We start from the raw sequence: 24,435 nt of genomic DNA, 5'->3' as shown, positions 1-24,435 counted from the left end.
AAGCCCAGACCTACTGAATCAGAACCTACATTTTAACAAAATCCCCGAAGATTCCTGTACACACTTAAGTTTGCGAATGGCCGAGACACTAGATCAGCGGTTCCTAGGCTTAACCAGAATCACTTAGGGAAACTTTTTAATAGGACAGATTCCTACCCTCCCCCTCCCCAGATCTACAGAATTAGACACTAAATGGCAAACTCTCACAGGTGGTTCTGATACCAAGCTACCGGGCTTGAAATGGTACTGTCATATGTATGTGACCAAAGTGGGGTTCATTCTACATGGGCCTGGAAACACAGATTGAAGAATCAAGCTAATCATCACCACAACTCCTACTCCAAGCATGGAGACATGATCCCAAACTAATATTCCAATGCAGGGGTGGAATATACATAAATATTGCTGGTTCACATTTCAGGAGTTTTCCAGGACATTTAAGTGGATTTGAAAAATACTTTTGAAAAGATTGTTTGTACAAACGTCATACTCTTTCCAGTCCTTGTTTGGCATAGAGTTTAATCAGATTTAAAATGGTGAGTGTTCTTTGTAAGGTTATATATTTCTTTTCTTCTAGGGCATGTAAGACAAGGCATCTGGGTTTTATCAGTAAAATACTAAAACATGTCCAGCATTTTTAGGAAATCTGGGCCTGAGTTTATAAGCTGCAGGTGTTGAATATATTTGATAGAAGGCTGTAGTCTATTCATTTACAGTTAAAAGGAAAAACTTTTTTGCAAACCGATTTTGTTTCAGAAAAATATTTGACTAAAACATGAGTTTCTGACCGTATCTTAGGAAATTAGGAGAAAAGAGAAAGAAATCTTTTAGCCAATCTTATATGAAAATGTCTAGTTTTAAGATGTTCTTATTTTTACATTATACACTGAACTCTCATCAACTCATAGTAAAACTTTCTTTTACGCTCTTACTAACATCTGTTAATTTATCTGTGGACATAAATAGCATCCTCCTTTATTAGTTTCCTGCCACAAGAAAGATAAAAGTATTGAATTTAAAGAGTGGGGCTGAAAAAAAAAATTAACTTGGGGGCTTCCCTGGTGGCGCAGTGGTTGAGAGTCCGCCTGCCGAGGCAGGGGACACGGGTTCGTGCCCCGATCCGGGAAGATCCCACACGCCGCGGAGCGGCTGGGCCCGTGAGCCATGGCCGCTGAGCCTGCGCGTCCGGAGCCTGTGCTCTGCAACGGGAGAGGCCACAACAGTGAGAGGCCCGCGTACCACAAAAAAAAAAAAAAAGAGTGGGGCTGGCGGGCTTCCCTGGTGGCACAGTGGTTAAGAATCCACCTGCCAATGCAGGGGACATGGGTTCCATCTCTGGTCCAGGAAGATCCCACGTGCCGCGGAGCCACAACTACTTAGCCTGTGTGCCTAGAGCCTGTGCTCCGCCACGAGAAGCCACAACAATGAGAAGCCCACACACCACAACAAAGAGTAGCCCCGCTCGCTGCAACTAGAGAAAGCCCACGCACAGCAATGAAGACCCAACACAGCCAAAAAAAATTAAAATAAATAAATTTATTTTAAAAAATAATAAATCTTTAAAAAAAAAGAGTGGGGCTGGGGGTAATATAGGCATATTCTATATGCAAGTCTAATAGAGCAGAGGTCAGTGAGGGGTGAGGGAGACAATAAGACATTAATTTAAAAATTGTAATTTCTAAATTCAAAGAAATACCACATTAAATGTAGGTGCCTCACAAAACCAAATGCCATATCTGGAAATCATCGAATGCATGTCCATTAATATTAATAACATTGGCTAATCTTTCTACTGTGCTTCTGAGTATAAGCACTTTCACCTTATTTCCTTTAATCCTGCAATTCTGTAAGGTAGGTGTTGCTGACAGGCCTGCTTGAAATTGAAGTATTCGTAGAAGAGACAAAGTAATTGGCCCAGTATCACAGTTAGTAAATGTTAGAGCTGAGACTTGAATCTAGCACTTCTGACTTTAATCATGGGCTTCCTACCCCCACCCCCTGCATCTAGGAAAGAATATTTGTCCAGTCAGCACCCCAAAAACATGATCTTGGTTTGGTTTGGGCTTTTGTTCCGTTTTGTTTGGGTATAAGATGCGCCACTTTCTAATATTTAAATGGCAGTTTTTACTTCTCAGTCTCTGTCATCTGTACCCAAAGCATTTTCCAAGTAAAAATTTCTCTAAAGAGATTTCTTGAGCCAGATATGAAACATGTCTTTAACCACTCTGGAGTGGAAACTCACCCTCTCTCCACAGGAGAAGCAAGGCTTGTGTTTGGCCCCCACCCACTCCTGCCATGGCTTCAAGGAACCCTTAAACTATCAGATCCCAAACAGGTCAGTCACTTTTACAGGAACTGTCAACATACCCCCAAAACTGTCAACACCCCCCAAACTTCTTTAACTGACTCTCCTGAAGAAAACAAGTAGAACTTCAGCCCACTCAAAATCATTCCGAAGTCCTGCCAGCCAAGTGGCATGGCCCCAGTCTCCAAAATAAATCCCCTCTTCTGCTGGGCTGAAGCTCCCTCCAGCCTCCCCATGCCCAGAGTTTTGAATTCTGCAGCTCCTGTCCTTGGGTTTATGTCCATGAGCTATTCATCAGGGTCCGCAGCCCATAATCTGCCACCATCACCGGTGAACAGCCGCTGTCTCCCTTCCCAGAAGACACATCCCAACAGAAATCTTCTGGGAGGGCTCTTCCCACCTGCCCCCTCTCCTCAAGAAAGCAGAGGAGGCTTCTTTTTTGTTTTGTTTTGTTTATTTTGGCCGTGCCCTGCGTTGTGCAGGATCTTACTGTGCCCCCTGCATAGGAAGCACGGAGTCTTAACCACTGGACTGCCAGGGAAGTCCCTTTCCTAGTTTGTTTTTGTTTTTGTTTTTTTAGAGGAAGCTTCTTGACTCTTCCTCGGACCTCTCCTGCCATCACTGAAGACAAGTAGCAACTGCATCAACTATTATTATTTCTCCCTGTCTTCCTTCCAGCCTCCCTTCTAGAATTCTGCCCCAAATCTCTGTGGGCAGGCGGCTGCCCACTGAGGGCTTCTCAATGTCCTGACTCTTCTTCCTTTTGTTCCTTGGGTTTTGACCAACTAGGACCCACTACCACCATCTCTTAGGCTCCCTGAGTTAGTGTCTTCAGCAATTCCTGCAGCTCCCAGCTCTCCTTCTCCTCCCCATCAGACCAGGTTAACTCCTTGCTGGCACGTGCCGCTTCTTCACCCAGGCGGAGCCTGCCTCTGTGGACCCACGGATGGAGGGAATGAGACGGGGAGGGGTGGCGGTGCATCAGATCCTCTTCACAGAGATAGCGGAAGCCCAGCAGGTTGTGACTATAGGATGTCCTGAGGTCAGGAGACCTGGGGTCTAGCCCCGGCACTACCACTCACTAGCTAGTTGACCTTGGGCAAGTCACCTGACCTCTCTTGTTCTCTTGGGTTTCTTCATCTATAAAATAAGGGAAATGAGCTAAATCACCTTTAAGATCCTTGATATATTCGTTGGTACATTGTGTCGTAGAACCACATGGCTCAAAGCCAGTCTGCTAGGCTCTTTCCTCAGGACCGCCTTGGCTATGAAATAATAATTGCCCACATGCCTTAATCTCCTCATTTTGGATTTTAAGGAAAATCTTCTTTGTGTTTTGGTTTTAGAATTCCGACAATAATATATTGATTCTGAATTTATGACACCTGTTACAAAACCATATGCTGCCATTTCTGGCTCTTTCTACCTCCTGACGTCCACTCACACCGTGCCGTTTCTAGAGATGGAAGGACGTGTTCTCAGGTTGATCAGATGCAGGCCGAGGTCTCCAGAATTACCAGTGGAGACGAGCCTCTGGCTGCGTCGGCTCCAGGCTGTAGGAGCTCAGACAGACTGGTGCCAATATTCCCGGATTTTTCTAGATGCTAGTGTTCCTTTGAAAAACTATCATATGGTATAAAGAATTTGGGAAACTCTGAATATTAGCCCCTTCTTGGAGATTTACCATGCACATTAGCATATTTAAAGCTCTAAGAAATCCTGCCAGTGAAGAAATCTTCATTTATCCCAGCATCCCCCAAACCTGTATGGCCCCAGACACTTTCTTCACAAAATCCTGGTAGAACATGTCCCCAGAACACAGTTTGGGGCACATTACCGCAAAATCTGGCTGACCTGTCTCTATCTGGGTCTTTGGAGCAGAAAGAGAAAACTACAGCTGCTGGAATATTTACTGAGCACCTACTGTATGCAGAATAACATGGGAACAACTCAAAATTAGCACAAGGGTCTGCCTGCCAAGACTTCGAAATCTAAAGCTGCAGACGGACAGGCACACATGAAGAAGCATGCCAGTCAGCAAACAGGACAAATGAAGTGTCAGGTACAGCGTGGAAGTGCTACACTGGCCCCTGGGCAGTTGTTTGCTTCCCAAAGTGAATTTCTGCACACTCAGCTGTCAGGCTCAAGATCGTTGCTTTGCGCCACCAGGGTAGTTACCATTCAACCAGTTACATGACCTCATCAAAGGACAGTCATTGTTTATTTTTATAGATTAGGTGGTTGGGGAGGCACACCAAGTACTTTTATTTTGTGCTGGACATCCTAGAATTTATGCCTTACATGTACAGCTCTGTTGGGTTTTATTTGGAATTGGGATCTATTCTTTCCCTAAAAAAGGTGACCTCCTTCTCACAAAGTAAGAAAGATATTGAACTGGCCAGTGTCCCATGCTGCTGTTTAATTCCACTCAATCAAATGTAACTGCTGTCCAATGTACCTGATGTTTCCTGGACAAAGGGCCCTGGTTTCTCAGGGCAGCTGCCCCTTTAGAACCTATCTGTGACTTTGCTATTTTCCAAGCACTTCCCCTCCTACCACACCATATCCACATGGCCCCAAGTCCCCAGATGGCCCTCGCCCAAATCCTCCTTCCCCATCTCCTATTTCCCACCCCTCCCTGCCAACTCCGCTTAGACTTTCTATTGATACGTTTTTTTTCTCAATTTTTTTCTTACCTCTTTTCTGCCTTCCCTCTATCTCTCCTTTCTGGCCTCTTTAAAAGAAACAAAGGATCATTTTTTCTTAGAGTTTAATCCTTGGGAACTCCCTCTCTGCTAAACAGAACAGAGAAGCTGGCACTGTGATAAAAGGCCAACGTTGTTTCCGCAAAGAAGCATCTTTGAAGAAGGAGCTGCTTTTTTTTTTCCATTATCGGTATTAGTTGACATTCATTGAGCATGTACTCTGCTCCAACCACTAGAGCACATTATATATATTTATTGTATCTTTTATTAGTTACCACACACACCCCCACTTGTGGCAGGACATTTTATGGGTGAGAAATTGAGTCTCAGGGAAGGTAAGAAACTTGCTCAAGGTCACAGAAATAGTGAAAAGCAGTGCCAAGCGGTGAACCTGCATTTCTTTGGCTCCAAATACAGTGTTCTCCCTTCTCTCCCCCACCTCCCATTGAAACAGGGAAGCTAAAGGGCAGAATTCTGGTTTTCATCAGATTTATTCCCTAACAAGTTTTATTCACAGAAGCTCACCCCTACACACATGTACTGCACAGACGGCAGATTTAATTATCTTCTTAGTGATCCATTATATCTACCAGGGTCCAACAGGGCAGGATGTCATTGATCTTGGTGGGATGCCAATATCCTTTGTTTCTTCACACAGACTTGTCTTCAGGGGAACATAGGCCAACACATGCAAACGATTTTATTGCCCTCCCTTCTCTCCTTCCTGCTTGATCATTGGTATCGGTTTAAGTATTGGTCTCCTGTTACCTGCTCACCATCCGCATTGCGATCGGCAAACATTTGCCATTGGGCCCTGCAAGTGAAATAGTGACTCGCTGGACTCAGTTTTCCTTTCCTGTGACAGGTGTCCACCTGCCCTGGGACCCAGAGTGATTCACAGCAGGTCTCAGAACCTCCAGACCTGCTCGGTGGCCCTGGAAGACAACCTTCTCTCTCCCCCTTTTCCAAGCAGTGCGGCCTTCAGCCAGTGAGTTCCCCATCGGGGGACTTAAGTAACCTGGGAGGCCATTTCCTGAACATCACTCAGGGCACCTCAGAATGGTCCCAGCTCATTCCAGAGCAGACGAGAAAGCCGTCACTACCCTAACTCTCTGATGCCCAGTTCTCTCAGGGAAAATGGAATCTTCCAGTCATGGGCCCAAATGCCCACAGGCCTTCTATGCCATGGCTCCCAGAGTATCCTTTCCCAGCACAAGCCTCTGAGCCTCCTGGGTGAAGAACAAGCAGACAAGTGATTATAGGATGGGGTTGCAGCCTCCAGATGCCCTGGGCACTCAGGCCCTTGGACACTTCTGAGAAGGGCAGCACTGACAGGGAGTTGGCTGCTGTGCTTTGTGTGTGACTCAAAGTAAGAAGTTACTGAGGACCCACCACTCATGCTGGACCCTGTGCTGGGAAATAAATGAGTGAAACAATGCCTGCCTTCAAGGAGCTCAAATTCCAGGGACAGAGGACAGGGGGAAAGTGGTCACAGTGCAGTGATAAAGTAATTTTGATTAACCATATGAGGATTCAAGAAAGGCTTCCTGGAGGAGGTGACATCTGGGCTGTTTGGCAGTCAGTTGGATGTGGGAATGGAAGGTGAAGGAAGAGTCAAGGACTGGGATCAGGGTGTGCTTGAGGTGGCCTTGGGCCCTCCAGGTGGAAAGGTCCAGTTAATTTTTGGATGTACAGGACAAGAGATAGATATTCGGAGACAGCAGCAGAGAGGTGGGTAAAACCAGGGAAGTGAAAGAAGTCATCTAAGAAGAGGACGTCGCATAAGAAGAGATCCAAGAAGGGTCAAGGACAGAGCCCCAAGAAATACCAGCATTCAAGAACCAACTTGTGCCTGCAGAGACAATATTATGAGCCTGGGCTCTGGGCCTGGGCTGCCTAGGTTGGGATTCCTCCCTCCACAACTTACTAGCTGTGTGACACAGGGAAAGTGACTAAACCTCTCTGTTTCCATTTCATCTATTAAATGGGATAATAATGACATACATTAGGTTGTTATAGGATTAAATGAATACATGTTAAGTACTTAAGACAGTTTTTTTGACATGTAATATCTGCAAAGAAGACAGAGTATTTAAGTAGACTCTTTTTTTAAAATTAAAAAAGAAAAAAGAATAGGCAGAGAATAAGAAATGGTACAAAATATAGTAGGATTGGAATGTCAGACAGATGAGTGACGGGCAACAGTGAAAATTAATGCTGGAGATGTAAATTTAGATCAGATGGTACCGTGCTTGAAGGCCAAAAACAGAGGTTTAGAGTTTGTTCTATAGACAACTGTGATGCAGTTTGAGAGTATAATCGAAGATGTGTTTAGGGCTTCTCCAGAAACCACCTTCAGGTGCCTCCTTTTTTCTGTCTGAGTCTCTCCTAAACACAGTCATGGTGGAACCATGCCAAGCAGGACCAGGAGTTCGAGAGACTCTTCTGCACTCACTTCACATCAAGGAGGATGCCTGAGCCTGTGTAACTTGATGGCCACTGCATCCTTAGTACAAGACCCTGACATTAAGTCCTGACCTCTGCATCAGGGAGCTCACACTTGGGAGAGACTGGTTTAGGACAAGTTACTAGCAATACTCCTATGCATACATATATGTAAATATCTACATATGTATATGGGATTGAGCAATTTAAATAGAAAAAAATGGATAATTTATTCCTAATGAGGAGTCGGGGAAGCCTTCAGAGAAGAGGAAATATGAGTTATCCTTTTAGGACAGGCTTGTGCTTGGGGCACAAACCCTTCTCAAGGCAACCACAGATTCTTCCTGGTTCAGCCTTGGGCTACTTCCTTCCTTGTAGTTAGGAAGGGGAACTTGGAGACTCCTCTCTTCTGAATTTCTGTGCTCTGCTTCCTGGAATTCAGCTTCTCTACAACTCAGGTAGCAATATTAATAGTAGTTGTAGAAGCAGCAGGTGGCCTCAGTAGTAAACATCTACTGAGCCCTTAACTACACACTGAGCATTGAGATCTTAGCTACAACCTCCAGGTTCATCCTGACAACAGTCTTATCAGGTAAGTATTATTATTCCCCTTTTACTGAAAAGGGAATTGAGGCTCAGAGAGGGTAGGTCGCTTGCCTCGGGGACCTGCACAGGGTAACCGTGGAACTGGGAGTTGAAGGCAGGTCCACTCAACTCTGGTGCCCACGCTCCCCACCAGCTATGCTATGCTACCTCCCGCTGGCTCCTCCTTCCACGTTCCAAACGGGTGACAGCCCCAGTCTCAAGTACAGTCACAGAGGTGGTGACTTATAGTATTGGACAGGTACTACAGAAGTGATGCTTTCCTGACTCGAGGCTCAGGGGCACAGAAAGGAACACCGAACCCCTGGGATAGCTCTCAACTTAAGTGTATATAAGAACACCAGGGGGCTTCCCTAGTGGTGCAGTGGTTGAGAGTCCGCCTGCAGATGCAGGGGACACGGGTTCGTGCCCTGGTCCAGGAAGATCCCACCGCGGCTGGGCCCATGGGCTATGGCCGCTGAGCCTGCGCGTCCGGAGCCTGTGCTCCGCGATGGGAGAGGCCACAACAGTGAGAGGCCCACATACCGCAAAAAAAAAAAAGAACACCAGGGAGTTATCTAAAAATGCAGATTCCTGGGCTGCAATCTTAGAGAGTCTGGTTTCTAGGTCTGGATGAGGCCTTGCAATCTGCATTTGAATAAACACCCTACCACCGCTCTGGAGATTTTGATGCGGGTGCTCCATGTTGTGAGGAGTACTGCCTGGGCAGGGGCATTGTGTGTGTGTGTGTGTGTGTGCATGCACGTGCACACGTGTGTCGATGTATTACCTGGATGTGCATGCCACATCCTCTAGTTCAAGGGCTGTTCTAGTAAAGCTCAGTGGAGGGCGGGTATAGATGTGCACTGCATACAACCCACTTCAGAGGAGCTTTGTCTAGAGAGACTTTCATTGCCTTCTTTAGATTTCACCATTTGAGACTGGACTTAGCAGTGAGGGTGACCAGATACCCGTTACAAAGGATCATCTTTCTACGAAAACTTCTGCTCAGCACATTCAAAAAAACTTCTTGGCAGGAAGTCATTTGTCCCCTTTTTCTGGACCTGGGAACAGCAGTAGGAAGTGTTCAGGCCTTTTCCCAAATATAATATCTGACCATTTGAAGGCTGAGAATCCTTTCTGCCCATGGCCTCCTGGGACTCTGAGTGGCCTCCCTGCCGGTCAGGGGCACTGAGTATCCCCACACTGGGGATGTGGGAAAGATGGTCTCTGCCCTCGAGGACTTAAGGTCTGGGGGGGAGACAGAACAGACCCATGTGAAAGAGTCAGGCACACAAATATAACAAAGCTAAGCCAGATGCAAATCCACACAGCTGTGAGAATCCAAGTGCAGACGTGACGCTGCACTCAAGTTCCGACATTCAGTGAAAGAGAAGCAGGAGGAAGTCGCATGTGGGGTGTCGGTGAGCCATCAGAAAGGCCTTCCCAGGGAAGGTCACATGCGTTCATTCATAGACTCTCTCTAAGCACTTAGTGGGCTCTGCTGCTGCTGAGCACGGCAACCCCAAAGTCAGCCTTTTGGGGAACACGGTGCTGACTGCCCAGGGAGTCTGGGGCACCACATAATGCACAGCATATGGACCCAGCCCAGGTGGGACATCAGGGCAGGCCTCCTCAAGACAGCAAGGCTTTCATCAGATTCCTGAAGGCAGCCCTGACCCTGACTTTAGGGAAGTCACCGCGAAGTACAAAGGAAGGCCTGCCTGTGGCCTTCCCACCTCCTCTTTCCATCCTGGCTCGTATGCCTGTGTATCGTGTGGACACCTCAGGCCTCAAGTGTAAACTCCATCAATACACCACCCTCCCCACCTGGCCAGCCTTCAGGCCTAGAGTTATGATCTACCCTCAGGAGGACTGATCTAGAAAACAGGCCCTTGCCGGCCTGGAAGTGAGCCATTTGGACAGGGGATTGGGAATCCTGGGTCTACAGGGGTGAGTGATCTGGAGGTGGGTGCACAGCCAGTGGGCAGACAGGTTCCCCCCTCCCTACAGGCTTCTCACTCAGTGGGGGGAACACAGCTGGATGAGGGCCAACATGGGCCTCTGTAGCCCAGGGCATGGGCAGGGGGTTGGACTGCAGGTCTAAGCACAGTTCTGCCCAAAGGATGAGTCAACATTAGTTAAATCAAAGGTGGAGGGATGGGGCGGTGGGGGGGCTTCCCACAGAAGGAACAACCAGTGCAAGATCCCTAGGGTGGGAAAAGCCTGGTTCACCTCCCTAAAAGCAGGAGTGTGGAGAGAGCTGAGGTGAGACTGGAGAACAGACAGGGGCCTCAAAGGCCAAGATAAGGATTTGGCTTTGCAAAGGACACAGGCAAGACATGGTGGGCCAGGGAAAGGTCATTTTGAATGGAGCAAGAACATTCCTCCCAAACGAAGCTTGTGTGATACCAGTAAGGCATTTGATGTGAGAAGAGGGGGCAAGCTCTTCACTTTGGCTGGGCCTCAGAGTACTGAGAAAGGCCTGAGAAGGAAAGAAAAAAAACAATTGTGGAGGACTTGTAGGCATGTAGGAAGGGGTCAGGGTCATCAGGGTAAGCACAGAGCCTCTGGGAGGAGTGCTTAAAGAATTAGGCTGGGAGCCAGATTCTCTCTTTATGCTGTGCTGACCATTGAAATAAGGCAAAATAATCTGCCACATTTAACACCTTTCTGCTCTAGGACTGCTCCCTATGTTTGAGTCATAGTACTGTACATGTATGCAATTTTTGTGTTTTTCTGTGTGATTTCAGTGTCCTGAAATTCTTTCTGGATTGGCAACACATCCCCTTGTCTACTTAGTAAATATGACCATGTTTATGCTTTGGGCTACATTTTACAGTCATCACTGAATGCTCGTTTCCTTTTTGTGTCATTTATTTTTTATAATTAGTGCTGACACTCTCATTACTTAATGCCTATGGAATTATGAATACATTAGGCCACAATAAGAATTGTCCCTGAAGTCTGTAAGCAGATGTTGGGGTGTGTGTGTGTTTGTGTGTTTGTAATAACAGTGCTTACGTAATCTCAATAACCAAGCCCTGGGGACTCACACTCAGAGACAGAACAGTTGGCTTAAATTAGGTTTCCATGTGAAATATGGCTATCACTGTTTTTTTCCTAGCATTGTGGGAAAGTATATGAAAAATGATTTGACTGATAGGAAATAAATCTGGTTGTGTGATCAGGACTGAGGCACAAACCACTTGGTGGTCTGTGTCTGCTCTGTGAAGCAGGTCTCTCCAAGGAAAGATATGTTAACCCTTTCAGGTCACTACACTAATAAGTCACTGTGTGGTACCAGAATAGCCTGAAAGTACAGAGACTTTGCAAAGACACTGATTTGCCATCAATTTCAACAGGAAAGGAGCTAAAGCCATAGAAAGAATATAGGCAGAGGCCTCAAGAACTAATGCGTCGGGTGTCTTTGAAGAACCATTTTAACTTTTCAGGGTTTCATTTTTATTTTAAGGAGATGGATTTGGATTTCTAGCTCAGAGTCAATGATGTTATGATTCTGAGTGTTTTCTGATGATTTCTTAGAGCAGGATAGGGCTTATCAAACTAATCACACCAAAGGAAGAATTGGTTGGAAGCATTAATGACACTTAGTCTTTACTGGCAAAATAATGTCTTGGTCTAGAGAGCCAGAGTTTCACCAGCCTGGTGACTTTTGGCTGGGTAACCAGGTGAAGGGACAAAGCTTGGAGACAGTGAGCCAGAGATTGCTCACAGCCGCAGGAGAGGGACTGGTTTTGGGAATCCCAAAGGGCTCCTGTGTGCTCAGAGCAGTCCAAGGAGATCAAACGAATGGTTATCTTCTTCCAAGAGGCTTTTAATTCCTTGCAGGATGATCTGGACTATGGCTTGTCCTAGGGGTCTGATTCCAGATCTGTTCTCCTGATGTTTCACGAGAGTTCAGCCAAGTCCAGAGCAGGTAGAGATCAGTGGTGCCTGCTTAGAGCCCACTGGCCTCGTGCTGGGCTCAGGGGTGGCAGGTGGCCCATCACATTTTGCTTCAGCAAATTTCAGAAGGGAAGAGACGGATTGTTACTGCAGTGCTCCTGGCTGCTACCAGATTATAACCCTGTTTTAGCACTGAAACTCTCTGTTGCTATTTCCCTATTTGTTTTTGTGTAGGGAGAGGAAAGACATGTTTAGCATTAATCTGTTCTGCTTTTTTCATTTTTTTAATCATTTTTTGGTACTCTTCTCGGTACCTTCTCCTTTGATTCCATCTCTGTCTTCAAATGTGCATCTCTTATTGAGTGCTTAGAAGGACCTACCAGTGCCAAGTTTACAAAAACTAGCTCCCGGGCTTCCCTGGTGGTGCAGTGGTTGAGAGTCCACCTGCCGATGCAGGGGACATGGGTTTGTGCCCCGGTCCGGGAAGATCCCACATGCCGCGGAGCGGCTGGGCCCGTGAGCCATGGCCGCTGAGCCTGCACGTCCGGAGCCTGTGCTCCGCAACAGGAGAGGCCACAACAGTGAAAGGCCTGCGTACCGAAAAAAAAAAAAAAAAAAGCAAAAACTAGCTCCCTTCATCAGCTGAAAGAGCACCAGTCTGGGAGTCCTAGCTTTGACATCAAGAATTGTGACCTTGGCAAATCATTTCTCCCATGAGCCTTGGATTCTTGATCTGGAAGAATGGGGTTGGACTGCCCTCTGTGGTTGCTGCCAGCACTAAATGCCATTCATTCCTTTCATTTTGTTTGGATGGAGGGAGTCAAGGAAGTGGTTCCCTTAGACCTTGAACTCTTTTTTTCCCTGCAGGCTTCTCTGTTCAGGCTTCACTCTCGCTCAAGCCAGGGAAATTAGTTGCTCCCCAGGTTTCAGCACTGTTGCTAAACCAAGTACAACTAATGGGCCATGTGGGGTCAAGACCAAGGCTTTGATCTATTAACAACTGAACTTATCAGCCCAGACCTTAGCCAGGATGGAGAAAGTAATGTAAGTGAACACTAGTGTTCAAGCACCAAAGTACAGGTAGCAGCAAAATAATCTTAGCGATTAAGCAAAGGATTTTGAGGCTGCATACCATAAAGGGGGGACTTTAGTAGTAGATTATTATTATTATTATTATTATACTCCAGTCTGTGTGGTAGAAAAGACAAATCACTTTAGACTAAATTTAAGCCTAGGGCAGGAGAACAGTATATACATTAGGCATTTAGTGAGTGGTTAATAGGGACACCTCTGGGCCACACACCTCGGTTCAAATTCAGGCTTTGCCACCTATTGGTTGAGGACCTTGAGCAAGGCTCTTAGGGCCTCTGTCCTTCATTCGTCATCTATAAAATGAACATAGTTATAGTTCCTGACTCTTAGGATTGTTGTGAGAGATACATGCGTTAACATATATGAAGTGCTATATTGGTTCTATTATTTAGTCATTTGAGGAACATAATAGATAATGCTTTTGTGAAAGACAGTTCAAAAAAAATTTTTTGCATTTTTTCATTTAATATTACACATTTTACTATTTGACAAATGGACTTTCATTTATGGGCTAAGTGCATTGATTGCATTTATTCTTGCTCTTTCAGTCACATACATTTAAATCATAGTTATCCTTAGGCCTTGTTTTCTTATGGTCTCATGGAATTTTATAGCTGAAAAGGGATTGTATAAATTACCTTTCAGCCTCATTTTAAAGATGAAGATGAAGAATACAGAGAGGTTAATTCCATTGCAAAGCAGTGATGGAGCTAGAGCTTCAATTCAGTCTCTTGGCTGGGTCCTTCATTTCCTAATACTAAACTGACTTTTTAAAAAAATAACATTTTTCTTATGGAAAAGTATGTATCAAGCTTCCAGCTCATGGTTTCAGTGGATGCCCCTCTCTGCATTCTGCAGGTGAGCTCCTGGGTGACGTGGCTGATCCTCACGGCGGGCTCCATGGAGGAGAAGCGAGAAGTCTTCTCGTATTTGGTGCACGTGGCCAAATGCTGCTGGAACATGGGCAACTACAATGCCGTCATGGAGTTCTTGGCCGGCCTCAGGTATGGGCAGTGGGGAATATGGTTTTCTGGGGGGTTTCCTCTTACCAGCTGCATGGCACTGAATTAATTGTCTGGGTAACCATATTTACCCAAACCAGGCAATTGGTCGTGATTATTTGGGGGAAATAACCTCTGCTAGCACCACAATCCGTGTCCCTCAAAGATGCTGCAGAATTCAGAAGTCACGATCCTAATTCGCTGGGTCTGCTCCGATCCCATGCTCTTGGCCAAGCTAAGTATCTGATTGCATAACTCCATCAACCCCATCACTGACCTGTCTCTTCCCCTGCCTGCCCTGTAAGCCCCACTGTAACCTATCTCTTCCCAGCTCTGCCTTACGAATTACCCCAGCACTATAAGCTCCCAACTACTGGCTGCCCTTAAAAATAACAGTGGCCACCACTGATAATAAGCATTGAATAATGTTAGCTCTCATTTTTATTGAACACTTACTATGTGTCAAGCATTGGGCTAAGCGTGTTCCAGGCATTAAATCTTTTAACTCTCAGAACAGTTTTTGAGGTAGATACTATTATTATTCCCACACCATACAAAAGAAGAAACTTCTAACTAAGGTAAGAAGAAATTAAGTCATTCGCCCAAGGTCACCTGGCATGGCTGGGCTGTGACGGCAGGCCACCTTGAGTTCAGAGTCCGTGCCCTTAACCTCTGTGATATCCTGCTCTTACGCCTTCTCCATCAAGCTAATAATAAGATCACCCTTCTGCCAATAAAGCCTCCTGCCTTATTCTGTTTCAGCTTCAGTTACCTTGCACAAAGTAGCTGCTTCTCACTCTTGCAGGTGAAAGTGTGGTGTGAAGGAGATGAGTATGAATGGTCGAATGAGAATAGCAGAGAATCAAATCCTGGCTCCCCCCACCCCGAATAGCTGTGTGATCTGGGCAAGTTACTTGACTTCACTGAGCCTCAGTTTCTTCATCTGTAAATGGGGACAATAATGAGAAGCACCTACCCCTTTACATAGGATTTAATGTGATAATGTAAAGTGTTGAGTATGTGTGTCTGGCATGTAGTAAGGCTCCAGAAAGAGGACCTGTGATTGCTGTTGTTGTTGTTGTCTGAGATTCACCTTCCCATTGAGGGTTCTATAAATCTATAGATAGATCTATAAATAGATCTTGCTTCATAAGATTTCAAGGTTTTTCTTTGATTCTCCAGGCCCTACATAGGGATTCAGGGTTGGGGGTGGAGGGGAAAATTCTGAGTTGGAAATTTTTCTGTCCTTTTGAACTTTCTCAACTAAGAATAAACTCGAATGATCATGTCATTGGCATTTTAAATGGTCATACAAATGCACCAAGCATAGCTCGAAAGAAGGAAAAATACTGGGAGAATAGGAGGCTTTATCCAGATGATTTGATTCTCTTTGTGATAAATTTTCTACAAAGAATTTGTGTTACTTTTCTTTAAAAAAAAGAATGATCATATTATGATAAAACAGTTCTATTTTAATGGTGCTTATCCTCTGTATTTGACTGGAAAATTGGTGCAGACTCTTGTCTGGCGACTTCACATCTTCTCTTCGGGATGTCACTGTCCTCACAGCTTGGCAGCTGTCTCCCTCCACAGTGAACGATCTAAAAGAACAAGGCAGAAGCTGCAGTACCTTTTATGTCCTGGCCTCAGGAGTAATACACTGTCTCTTCTGCCATATTGGACTGGTAACATAGGACCAGCACTGATTCATGATGTGTGGGGACCACACTGCAGCAGGAAGTGTGGATCTTTGGAGGTTGGCTGCCACATACCATGTATTAGAGCAGAGGTCTCCAACCGATAGTGGTCCATGGCCTGTTAGGAACTGGACCGCACAGCAGGAGGTGAGTGGCAGGTGAGCGAGAGAAGCTTCATCTGTATTTACAGCTACTCCCCATCGCTCGCATTACCACCTGAGCTCCACCTCCTGTGAGATCAGTGGCAGCATTAGATTCTCATAGGAGCTCGAAACCCACTGTGAACTGCACATGAGAGGGATCTAGGTTGTGCACTCCTTATGAGAATCTAATGCCTGATGATTTGACGTGGAGCTGAGACAGTGATGCTAGAGCTGGGGAGCGGCTACAAATACAGATTATCATTAGCAAAGAGGTTTGACTACACAGAGACTATAATAAGTCAGTTGCTTGCAGACTCATAGCAAAACCCCATCAGTGAGTGGCAAGTGACAGTTAAGCTGCATCTTATGGAGTAGACTGGACATAAGCAACATAATTCAGGTGTCACTGTCTCCCGTCACCCCCAGATGGGACCATCTAGTTGCAGGAAAACAAGCTCAGGGCTCCCACTGATTCTGCATTGTGGTGAGTTGTATAATTATTTCATTATATATTACAGTGTAATAATAATAGAAATAAAGTGCAGAATAAATGTAATGTGCGTGAATCATCCCAAAACCATCCCCCCGCCCACCCCTGTTCCGTGGAAAAATTGTCTTCCACGAAACCGGTCTCTGGTGCCAAAAAAGTTGGAGACCGCTCTATTAGAGACTCTCTTGATACAAGAATGGCCTCAGAATGACCCTTGGAGGCCTTGGGTGAATGGGACTTTTAGACCCAACTTAGTTTGAATTCAAAATCCAAGAAGTCCATAGAGTCAGGTAACTCTTTCTTAGATGAGGAATAACCCCAAACGAGCTAACCTCACCACTGATTCCTGGGCACCCCAGACCCACTGCGACCTAGTTTCATGCTCCTATATTTGGCTTAAAACTGAACTGATCTTTACAAATAGATGGGTAAAAGTACCAAGTTTAATAGCTCTTTGGCTGGAACAATATATACAGGAGGTAAGTTGCTAGATGTCCTTATGAAGGAATGATAATGGAGGAAGAGCTCATGTGTGTACTTTCAGGTTTGAAAATATTTAGATTACAGGTAATTGAACTACACCAAGATAACTGAAAGTTTTTTATTTTTAAAATGATTATATGAGAAGGGGGTGCTTACTGTTAAGTGACTGCTTTTCTGTATATTTTGTACATTTTGCTTCCTCAAACTAAATTCTCAGCTGTTTACAGGAAACAATTAGAAGTACAAAGATTTACATATAACAAGATTTACTCAATTTTAATAACAATATAAAATAACCCAAGTGTCAACTACACCTCAATTTTAAAATAATAAAATAAAATAACCCAAATGAACAACAATAGAAAAATGAAGGAAATAACATGATGCAGTCATACAATGGAATATTATTTAGCCACCAAAAATTATGTTTATAAAAAATTTTTAATATCACTGGAAAACAAGTAACATAAAATACGTAAAACTACGTGGGAACAAAGCAGTCTATACTTAATAACCTCAGCAATATTTATACAACAAAATTTATAAAATGTTTAGACCAGAGAGACACAAATACAATAAATACTGGAAGGAAATATACCTAATGTTGTCTGTGGGTGGAAGAACTATGGATGGATTTTCTATATTTTTGGTATTTTCCAGATTGTCTACGATGGGCATCTACTACCTTTATAATCATAAAAAGAAATAAAGGTTTTTTAAAAGTGTCAATTCTCAATCTAACAAAAAATCATTGATCTTTACTGAGGTTTGTCTTTTGCCCCCCAGAGTACTATGACGGCTCCATTACTCACTGAAAGAAGGATGATTAAATAATGAGAACCAAGTCTCATTCATGTATTCACTTCATTTATTTAAACCTCTACTCCATGGCCCCAAAAGGATTCTCACCACCTTATAAGGAACTGGTTATAGAACAAGCTGAACTTAATGGGGTGAAATCAGGAGACAGTTTTATTTTTCTGACCTCACTATCTTTCAAACCTGCCAATTGGCTCTCCTTCCCCCAACTCTGGGTCATGTCTCTGGGGACTCTGGGTCTTTCCCCGTCACTTCTGTGGTTAATAAGCAGTCTCATTCACCTACGCCCGTGAGCGTGAATGAACCTGAGAATCGTACGGCAATGCCACAAAAGCAGGTTGCCTGAGAATACCTACAGCGTGACACCATTTGTATGAAGTTTAAAAATGCACAAACAGTTCTACAAACTGCTTAGCGATATCTGCCTGTGTTGGGAAAGCATCAGGAATTGTAAGGGAAGGAGAGCTCTCAAGTCGCAGTTGTGGTCCCCTGTGGTGAGAGAGGGAGGAGGATATGCTCATGGAGGAATCCACTGGGGCCTCTATCAGATTATTAATGCTTTATTTTTTTAAACTGAGGTTGATGTGTGGGTGCTTGTCATGTTGTGCTTCTTTATGCCTTTTGGATATCTTAGATATTACATAATGATCTTTTAATCCAGTCTGATATAAATCAAAACTTCAACTTCTCATTTAAAGCTTCACTCTTTCCCCAATTTTGCAGCCCAACCAGTCTCAGAAAGCTGCGGGAGTGTGGGAAGATATGGTTTATCTTTTCTCTCCCTCTCCCTCCAACTCAGAGTCCCTGCAGAAAAAATGGGCAGGAGAGGAGAGGAGAAGGGTAGAGGGGTAAAGGGAGCCCATGTTACTTGACTGGGGCAGTGGTGATCTGGCCTTGGAGCCCCCACTGAGAGCCATGAGGGGTGGTTTCAGGGTTACTTCCTAGTTACCTGCCTTAACTTCACCCACTGTCCCATAACCACCTCCCTGCACCGTTACCTGGTAAGGGGCAGTGCACCTCTGGCCTGGCTGACTACTCAGTCCTCCCTGCTACAGTGTCTAGTTCTGGAAGTCCTACCCTCACAGACTCTTTCCACTAAGGTCACCTCACCGGCAGACCTTTCAAGATAACTCAGGCCCCACTGACTCTCAGAGTCCATTCCTGACTCACAGAAACACCCAGCGCTTTGCCCACCCAGAGTCTGCAAATGCGAGCCATGCCCGCTGGAACCTTCTCCCTCATGCTGCTATCAGGCAGCTCAAGGCAGCCTCTCATCGTTAGACTTCCCCAAGCAAATCACACACCAGTCAGTCTCTGACCAACAAACTGCCGGGACATGGATCAGCCTCTCCATGGAGTTCCCTTGAAGCCCCTGCACTTGGGTGATTTCCTCCTTCTCACATGTGGTGCCCTGACAGCCCTCTCCAAAGAAGCATTCCCTACGTGGCTGCTCAGACCCAGTTCCTCTGCTGATGGAGGGTAGGAGACCTCTGAGGGCAGAGCAGTTTGGGTCTCCTGGTGCCAACCCGCTGCCTCTCTTTAGAAGGTGGGGCTCAATGTCAGCTGTTGTTCTCAGCAGCAATTTCAAAATAGGAAAAATCTCATTTAATATCCTATTCTGCAAATAATACTTTAAGATAATGTTCCTTAAGACAGGCCAGTGACTTAATGTCAAAGCTGGATTCAGTAGAAGCAATTCAACAGAAGAGGTCAAAACAGGCTTCGTGGGTATCACTGCGGGACTGGCCTAATCCAATGACATTTAAAAGATCAAGAGGAGTGGATGGAACACATTTTCTGCAGGTGATCCTCCATAAATACTTGTAGAAACCATATTACCCAGGAAGTTTCCCTTTTGGGAAATCAGAAAAACTCAAACTTAAGTTCAGTGCCCACCTTCCGAAATTAACTCCTCCTACACGTGTGTTTGTTTTTTGGCTGCATTGGATCTTCGTTGCTGCGCGCTGGCTTTCTCTAGTTGCGGCGAGCGGGGGCCACTCTTCGTTGAGGTGCGCAGGCTTCTCATTGCGGTGGCTTCTCTTGTTGTGGAGCACGGGCTTGCAGGCACGTGGGCACTAGTAGTTGCAGCTCGCAACCTCAGTAGATGCAGCACGCGGGCCCTAGAGCATGTGGGCTTCAGTAGTTGCAGCGCGTGGGCTCAGTAGTTGTGGCACACAGGCTTAGTTGCTCTGCGGCATGTGGGATCTTCCCGGACCAGGGATTGAACCCGTGTCCCCTGCATTAGCAGGCAGATTCTTAACCACTGCACCACCAATACACCACCCACATGTATTTTTGTATGTATCTGTCCTATTTAATTTTGTGTTTCAGTTTATTAAAGTAATATTCATATCATCTGGGGAATCCTAAATAAATATTAAAACAGAAAGAAAACATGAAATAAAATGAATTTTGTATGGAATTTAGGCTATTTACTGTAAATTATATTATTTCTCCTTCAGTCTAAAATAAAAAATGTCATTGACTTGCAATAGGTCAAGAAAAGTTTTAAAAATGTGGCAATTTATGGACCAGTCTGACCTGGAGACGATGAGAAGCCTGAAGGACGCCATGGCCCAGCATGAATCTTCCTGCGAGTACAGGAAGGTGGTGACTCGGGCACTGCACATCCCCGGCTGTAAGGTGGTTCCGTTCTGCGGGGTGTTTCTGAAGGAGCTCTGTGAGGTGCTTGATGGAGCCTCCGGCCTCATGAAGCTTTGCCCGAGGTACAATTCCCAAGAAGAAACTCTAGAGGTGAGGCCTTTCAAAATCCTCATGGTCTGGAGAGTCGTTGTTGCCGCCTGGCTTGTCACTCACTAAAGCCAGAAAAGAGAACTTTCTGAGCCCAGGGTTATCCATTGTCACTGTTGTGTTGGGTACCAGGTCCTTGAACGTTCCAGAGAAAAGAATGCCAACTAACACTGTTGGGGCTTAATATTAAGTTAGCTTTAATGGGGCAGTGTGAAAGTACAAGTGCAAATGGGTATTGTTTCCTGATTTTTTTTTAAAGGTTGATGGGGTTTTCTTCTCTCTTATTGGGTGGGAATGTCTGGGTGCAGGGGATATGAGAAGTCAAGCGAGAGTGGTAACTTTTTTGGATCAGTGGAAGAAAGACTGAAGGGAAGTCAACACTGCCTTCCTTTCCTCCTCTGTGGGAATCTGGTACGTCTTTTAAGGACGAGCTCCGGGCTCCTGATCGCACTGCCTCTGTTCCCCCCGGCCCATTGCTTCTCATTCCTGACCCCCAGCGTGGAGAAGACCACAGAGCTTGGACAGAGCATTGGGCGTTGGAGAGAAGGGGCACTGAGAAACAGAAGAAGATATGGAAATCTCTTATATAGTGTTTAGAAACGAAAGAAGGGACTAAAAGGTGGGAACTTTACAGAGAGTTTTGAGGAAGCCCATACCTGGAAGTCCCACACCGAAATCTAGAGTCATTCTCACCATGGTGACAGCACCCACTGCTGACCTTACACACACACACTCTCACACTCACACACAGCCCTTCTCAGTGGCAGTGGGAAAACTTCCTAAAACTGCAGCCTCTTCCAGGTCACCAGGGAATAAAAGCATCGCCTGGTATCAGGGAGACAGAACCTCTGACAGGTGCCGGCAGCACTACTGGCTTGCATCTCCCTGGCTTATGAGGGGGGGATAAAGTGCAAGAAATGGAGGAGAAAGCTTAAAGCAAGCCCCCCCAAGCTGCACCCACACCGCCTCCCTCAAGTCTCAGAAGGCAGGAACACCCTATCTCATGGCCTAGCTGCCCCTCTTGTTACCGACCAGGGTTCTTGGCCTTCCCCAATCAATAGAAATTGAGTAGAGGCCAGACAAGAAATTCAGGCAAGGCTTTATTGGGGCCCCTGCTGCAGCAAGGGGGAGTGAGAACAAACGATAGGTTCCCCTGCTTGCTTGCTCCCTGAGCGGGGATGGGTAGAGCTTTTTCCTTATATGGGGTGAGGGTAGGCATGTGTCCAGGGGTTGGGCCAGAGGGGTGGCTTAGGTGTTTTGCCAACCCCTCTGGTGGTGCTGTGTGCATGGGGCATGCTCAGTACCCTGCTTTTGCTCCCCACTCTTCAAAAGTGGCAGTTGGGTTTTTTTGGTCTCTTTGTATCTTTTGGGTCTAGAATTTGCCCCAACTGTGCATGCACCCGGTTATTTTTAGTCCCGTACAGTTTCTTTGTATTTTGTTGCTGGAGGAGAGGTGTGTCCAGGTGCAAGCACTGCAGCACTGGAGCAAAGGTTCCTCGGTCCCAGCACTGCAGCAAAGGGTCCTAGGTCCCATCACTGCAGCAAAGGGTCCCAGGTCCCAGCAAAGGGTCCCAGGTCCCAGCCTGTCTCACTCTGACTTCTGATGGGAGAAACTTCCTGATCAAAAATACAGACAGGGGTTCCCTGGTGGCGCAGTGGTTGAGAGTCCGCCTGCCGACGCAGGGGACACGGGTTCGTGACCCGGTCCGGGAGGATCCCACGTGCCGCGGAGTGGCTGGGCCCGTGAGCCATGCCCGCTGAGCCTGCACGTCCGGAGCCTGTGCTCCACAAAGGGAGAGGCCACAACAGTGAGAGGCCCGCATACCTCAAAAAATAATAATAATAATAATAAATAAAAAATACAGACAATAAGAGCTTTTAAACCAGCAGGAAGCCTCTGTGTTACAAATATATGGGAAATAAAGCAAAATGTCCCCCTTTCTCCATCATTTTCTTGGGCCCCAGTAATTTTATCCAGGTCCATAGAATAATACACTTTTGTCATGGTTTTTCTCAATTTTCACTACAAGGATAAAATAACCCTGTCCTTCCTCTGTAAAGTGGTTAATCTTCTCCCTAAGGAACCTTGAAATAATATTGCTTTTTATGTTGTAAATTCAAAGTGGAGTATTGATTACTAGAGGGACTAAAGTTGTCTTAGTGGAAACAAGAGTGAGTTTTGGTATTTCATGCGGTGAAAGGAAAAAAATGTTTTTCCTGGAGGTTTTCTTTCCCCCAGTAAAATAGGCACAAATGCCATTATTTATGACTGTTACGATTTCGTTTCCGTAGCTAAGTAGGTTATTAAGATGTAGTATGTGGAGTTGCAATCACAAATTCTCAATATATTTTTCTGTAGTTTGTAGCCGATTATAGTGGACAAGATAATTTCTTACAACGAGTGGGACAGAATGGCTTAAAGAATTCAGAGAAGGAGTCCACCGTCAACAGCATCTTTCAGATCATCAGGAGCTGCAGTCGAAGTCTGGAGACAGAGGAAGAGGACAGCGCCAGTGAGGGGAGCAGCTCTAGGAAAAATTCCTTGAAGGATAAAGCCCGATGGCAGTAAGTTTTACATTTTAAAAATTGGGATGCTTGGGCTTCCCTGGTGGCGCAGTGGTTGAGAGTCCGCCTGCCGATGCAGGGCACATGGGTTCGTACCCCGGTCCAGGAGGATCCCACGTGCTGTGGAGCTGCTGGGCTCGTGAGCCATGGCCGCTGAGCCTGCGCGTCCGGAGCCTGTGCTCCGCAGTGGGAGAGGCCACAGCAGTGAGAGGCCCGCGTACCGCAAAAAAAAAAAAAAAAAAAAATTGGGATGCTCATTTCTTCTTTTTCCTACTCCAGTTTGGTTTCAGATCAAACCTAATAAAAACTCACCACCTTTATCAGTAAGCTATGCTTCTTTATCTTTAAAATTTACCAATTCTGAATTAGGATTTACCCGTCTAATCTGGCTGCTCTGTTCTAAAATTACTGCTCATAATTTAACTTCTTGCTGTTACCTCTTTTTATTTTTTTATTTTATTTTATTTTATTTTTGGCTGTATGTGGGCCTCTCACTGTTGTGGCCTCTCCCGTTGCGGAGCACAGGCTCCGGACGCGCAGGCTCAGCGGCCATGGCTCACGGGCCCAGCCGCTCCGAGGCATGTGGGATCTTCCCGGACCGGGGCATGAACCCGTGTTCCCTGCATCGGCAGGCGGACTCTCAACCACTGCGCCACCAGGGAAGCCCTGTTACCTCTTTTTAAAAATTAGAGCTATCCTGCCATTTCTAAAAATTTAACAAATTAAATTTCAGGATTACAACCATGATCCTTTATTTCATAGCTTCTATAAGAATGGTTTTTATTGTAATATGGAGGTCCCTTAAAAAACTAAAAATAGAGTTACCATGTGATCCAGCAATCCCACACTCCTTGGGCATATATCCGGAGAAAACTCTAATTTGAAAATATACATGCACCTAAGTGTCCATTGACAGATGAATGGATAAAGAAGTTGTGGTGCATATATACAGTGGAATACTGCTCAGCCATAAAAAAGAATGAAATAATGACATTTGCAGCAACATGGATGGACTAGAGATTATCATACCAAGTGAAGTAAGTCATACAAAGACAAATATCATATGATATCACTTATATGTGTAATCTAAAATATGTTACAAATTAACTTATTTACAAAGCAGAAACAGACTCACAGACATAAAAAACAAATTTGTGGTTACCAAACAGGGAAGGCAGAGGGAGGGATAAATTAGGAGTTTGGGGTTAGCAGATATAAACTACTATATACAAAATAGATAAACAACAAAGTCCTACTGTGTAACACAGGGAACTAACTATATTCAATATCTTGTAATAAACTATAATGAAAAAGAATATGAAAAAGGATATATAGTATCCTTTGTAAATAGTATCCATAGTATACTTTATAAATCAACTATACTTCAATTAAAAAAATAAAATTTAAAAAAGGGTTTTATTCATCACTAGGTGGGGCACAGAGGTGAG

At 45.2% G+C, this 24,435-nt stretch overlaps 1 protein-coding gene across 3 annotated transcripts in view; it reads left to right on the top strand.

Annotated features, from left to right (window-relative positions):
* The window catches only part of PLCE1 (phospholipase C epsilon 1), a 310,776-nt gene that overhangs the window by 212,334 nt on the left and 74,007 nt on the right, over positions 1-24,435 (top strand). For all 3 annotated transcript variants that reach the window (XR_009532808.1, XM_060101840.1, XM_060101830.1), the window contains exons 5-7: positions 13,897-14,042; positions 20,167-20,425; positions 22,782-22,987. Coding sequence is in view for 2 of the 3 variants with exons in the window: in XM_060101840.1 (XP_059957823.1) it covers positions 13,897-14,042; positions 20,167-20,425; positions 22,782-22,987 (611 nt within the window). In the remaining variant the exon portion in view is untranslated. The remainder of the gene's footprint in view (positions 1-13,896; positions 14,043-20,166; positions 20,426-22,781; positions 22,988-24,435) is intronic.

The sequence above is a fragment of the Mesoplodon densirostris genome, chromosome 1 (genome assembly GCF_025265405.1).
Source record: "Mesoplodon densirostris isolate mMesDen1 chromosome 1, mMesDen1 primary haplotype, whole genome shotgun sequence".
Lineage (NCBI taxonomy): Eukaryota > Metazoa > Chordata > Mammalia > Artiodactyla > Ziphiidae > Mesoplodon > Mesoplodon densirostris.
Note: the sequence above shows the minus strand (reverse complement) of the source record. Positions and strands in the feature narration are given on the sequence as shown.